The following is a 3,560-nucleotide window of genomic DNA, read 5'->3' as shown; positions in this document are numbered from 1 at the left end:
ACTACTTCCCTGGGGAGCAGCTGGATACAATGTACTTAGTGGCTCATCCCACTTGTCCTGAGACCTTGCGCAGATTGTGCAGAATGGCCACACTGCCTCTGTCACAGCTATCGGAGACTGCCTGATTGCTCTAAAGCTGTCCATTTGAACTCCTCAGGGGAAATCAGCTTGGAATCCTTGCTCTCCTTCTCCTGTCGTTGTCCAGGGGAGTGGGGGGGGGCAGGTGGCTCCCATGTCCTGTGGCCCTGAAGGACCTCCTGCCCTTTCTTCTCTGGGGTCTGTGAGGAACAAAGTACTCTGTTACTTCATGAGTTTGGTAGAGCTGTCTCCTTTTCTCTCAGCTGACAGCTCCTCCCTGATGAGAGCTCCCCAGAGAGGCTGTTTTTTGAGGGGATTAACTGGGTATGGGCCAGGCAAGAGCCTCAAGGGCATCCTTCCATAGAGACATGTTCCCAATAAGGGGATTTGCACATCTAGGCATGAGGACATCCTCCAGGATAAAAGAAGTACCACGTGAAAGGCACATGGTTAACATCCATGAATCCCATCAGGGCAGGACTAGCTTCCCTAGCCACTCTCCTGAAAAAGAAATCTCCAGACCAAATTCAAACAGGCAAGCCAACATCCAAGGGACAACTGAAGGTCTCTTGGGGATGTCCCCAGCCATTCTGAAACTCAGTGAGGGATTGTCCATGGAGGGGCTCAGCTAAGTCACAGTCTCCCCTTCCATGGCCGGGCTGCCCATGGACATGCAGGAAGGCTCAGACATAGAAAGGAAGCTGGTGTAAGCCCTGCTGTCTGTCTCTAGTCCTCTCCCTCCTTTTAGTAAGAGTAGCAGCTGGTCCTATTTCCTGTCCATCTAGAGACCTAAAGGGCCAAAGTGGCTGCCTCAAGGTTCTAGAAGACAGTGGGCATGGAAAGGGATTCTGAGTTGAGTGAAGGGTAGGAGGCTTGGGGGGAGGGGGGAAGGTGACATGACTTCCATAGTGCTCAAACTAGCGGAGGAAGGCAAGGCGGTGACCTCAAAACCCTGTTTTCTCTCCTTTTGAGTCCCCACAGATGTCCCAAGGCACCGCTGAAGTACTTTAAATAGCCATAGAGAAATCTCATTTGTTGGAATAAGATAAAAAAAAAACAAATGGCATTTAGAAAAAGAAAAAAAAAAGGCACACTGTGTGATAGTATGGTAGAACCAGGGCCTGTGACTCAGCACAGACAAGCAATCTGCTCCTCAAAGACAGGCTTGCCCTGACTGCTTTGTGGAGGGTAAAGAACGCCTCAGAGTTGATTCTAAGGATTATTTGGGCATGCTTGCTACTGCTGTTGTTGTTTTAGTCCTAGACTGAGAATCCTTGAGGGTTATTTCGGGTGGAACTAGTTACAGTCCACTGGCTCAACTCTCTCCTTGCTGCCCCCAGTCTGCATTCCAGGAAGCAAATTGACTTCCAGATTATAGAATCTCAAACTGATGATAATAAGATTTGAGAATGAGTCTATTGGGGGCCCTCCCCCAGCCAAAGTCTCTGGAGTATCTGTGGTAAGAGGGATTTATGAGGAAAAGGAACATTTGAGCATATGACAAGGAACATTCCACAGCAGACACAGAGCCAGGCTTTTATTTCTTAACTTCCTCTGATGGGGGGTCCTCCTCTGGACCCTCCTCTTCTGGTTTCTTGTTGGAACGTCCCAACCAAGCCCCCACCACGGACCCGGCAGAGCCCAGAAGGACATTGGACGAGGCAGAAAGTCCAGCTGCTCCTGAGTTGGAGACAGAGGATGAGCATAGGGGGTAGTGGGCAGAGATGCACAAAGATCCCCTAGAATTCTCCCCTTGATGTTCTGAAGCCCCCAGGGCTCTGCTTTGGGCAGAAGATGCTGGACCGTGGCTGGGAAGATGGTGTGGAGTTGTGGGGATAGATAGACCCCCCCCCCCAAATCTACAGGTTCCCACTTTCCCACAGGAGGCCACAGAGGGCCAGAGAAGAGTGGGGACATACCCAGAGATTCTGCCCCAGCCAAACAGGCCGGTGGGGCCCCTTCCCTCCTGGCTAGCCCCCCCCACCCCCCATCCTAGCCCCAGGTCAGAATGAGTCAGAAGGAAGCAAGGAAGGGGGAGGCCAAGGGTCCTGGACAGCTCTGATCAGGACGGAGGCCTCCCCACTAGGGGGCCCTGGCCTGCTGTGCCCCCCTCAGGACACTCACCCACCGACTGCAGGGTGGCCACCAGGCCACCGGCAGTCACGCCGCCCCCGTTGGCGACAGCGGCCGCAGACATCATCTTGGCGGCCACGGAGGAGGCGGCGATCCCGGCCGTGGTGAAGCCCAGGGCTCCCAGGGTGGCGGGCACCGCAGCCACCGCCAGGGCTGCAGCGGGAGAGGGGACGGGAGGAGGACGGGAGGAACCTGCTGCCCGCTGCAGGACCTTGGGGTCCGGGGGCGCCGACGGGGCAGCACCGCCCCCTCCCCTCCCTCCCCCCTCCCTCCCTCCCCCCCAGCTGACAGTGTAAGAGCTGTGGGGGGGGGGCGCCGATGGGGCAGCACCGCCCCCCTCCCCTCCCTTCCCCTCCCTCCCCCCCAGATGACAGTGTAAGAGCTGTTGGGTGGGGGGCTCCGACGGGGCAGCACCGCCCCCTCCCCTCCCTCCCCCTCCCTCCCTCCCAGATGACAGTGTAAGAGCTGTTGGGGGGGGCGCCGATGGGGCAGCACCGCCCCCTCCCCTCCCTCCCCCTCCCTCCCTCCCCCCCAGATGACAGTGTAAGAGCTGTTGGGGGGGGCGCCGATGGGGCAGCACCGTTCCCTCCCCTCCCTCCCCCTCCCTCCCTCCCCCCTCCCTCCCCTCCCCCCCAGCTGACAGTGTAAGAGCTGTTGGGGGGGGCGCCGATGGGGCAGCACCGCCCCCTCCCCTCCCTCCCCCTCCCTCCCACTCCCCCCCAGCTGACAGTGTAAGAGCTGTTGGGGTGGGGGGCGCAGGCTGGATCCGGGGAGATCCTGGGGGGGGGGGACAAACCTCCTCCGATCACAGCCGACACCACCGTTTCTAGGGAGAGAGGAGGACAGTGAGCCGTGGGGTGTTAGAAGCCCCTCCTCACCGTGGGCCGCCGGCCGGGAGGGACTCACTCTTCATGGCGGCGAGGGGTCCACTTCCCAGCTGCTCAGAGATGAAGCGACTGTGCGGCCGGCCGCAGCCGGCCCAGCCAGTCCCGAGGTGCCCCGCCCTGCGCTGGCTCCCTCCCTTTCCCCTCCCTCCCTCCCTCCCTCCCTCCCTCCCTCCCTCCTTCCCTCCCTCCCTCCCTCCCTCCCTCCCTCCCTCTCCCCTCCCTTCCTCCCTCCCTCCCTCCCTCTCTCTCCCCTCCCTCCCTCCCTCCTCTTTCCTTCCCTCCTCCCTTCCCCCCCCCAGCCCCAGCCAATCACCCCCACCCCCGACCTGCCCCTGGTCACAGCCCGGGTTTGGAGGGCCAGGGGTTAGCATATCCACCCCTGTTTGGGCTTGACAACCTCCATCCTAGGTCCTCTGCCCTGTCCCCACATCAGGTGACCAGATCAAGCCTGGCCACAATCCC

General features: G+C 59.5%; 1 protein-coding gene across 1 annotated transcript; it reads right to left on the bottom strand.

The window, feature by feature from the left end:
- Window positions 1–1,600: 1,600 nt before the first annotated feature.
- Window positions 1,601–3,216, bottom strand: LOC122118738 (interferon alpha-inducible protein 27-like protein 2A). The gene is made up of 4 exons (XM_042692664.1): window positions 3,118–3,216; window positions 3,008–3,037; window positions 2,203–2,364; window positions 1,601–1,758 (listed from the first exon to the last, which is right to left on the bottom strand). The coding sequence occupies exons 1-4, from the start codon at window positions 3,122–3,124 to the stop codon at window positions 1,616–1,618; spliced, it is 342 nt and encodes a 113-aa protein (XP_042548598.1). The 5' UTR covers window positions 3,125–3,216; the 3' UTR covers window positions 1,601–1,615.
- Between the last annotated feature and the right edge of the window lie 344 nt (window positions 3,217–3,560).

Source organism: Dipodomys spectabilis, unplaced genomic scaffold, assembly GCF_019054845.1.
Source record: "Dipodomys spectabilis isolate Male_0828 unplaced genomic scaffold, ASM1905484v1 ptg000157l, whole genome shotgun sequence".
NCBI lineage: Eukaryota > Metazoa > Chordata > Mammalia > Rodentia > Heteromyidae > Dipodomys > Dipodomys spectabilis.
Note: the sequence above shows the minus strand (reverse complement) of the source record. Positions and strands in the feature narration are given on the sequence as shown.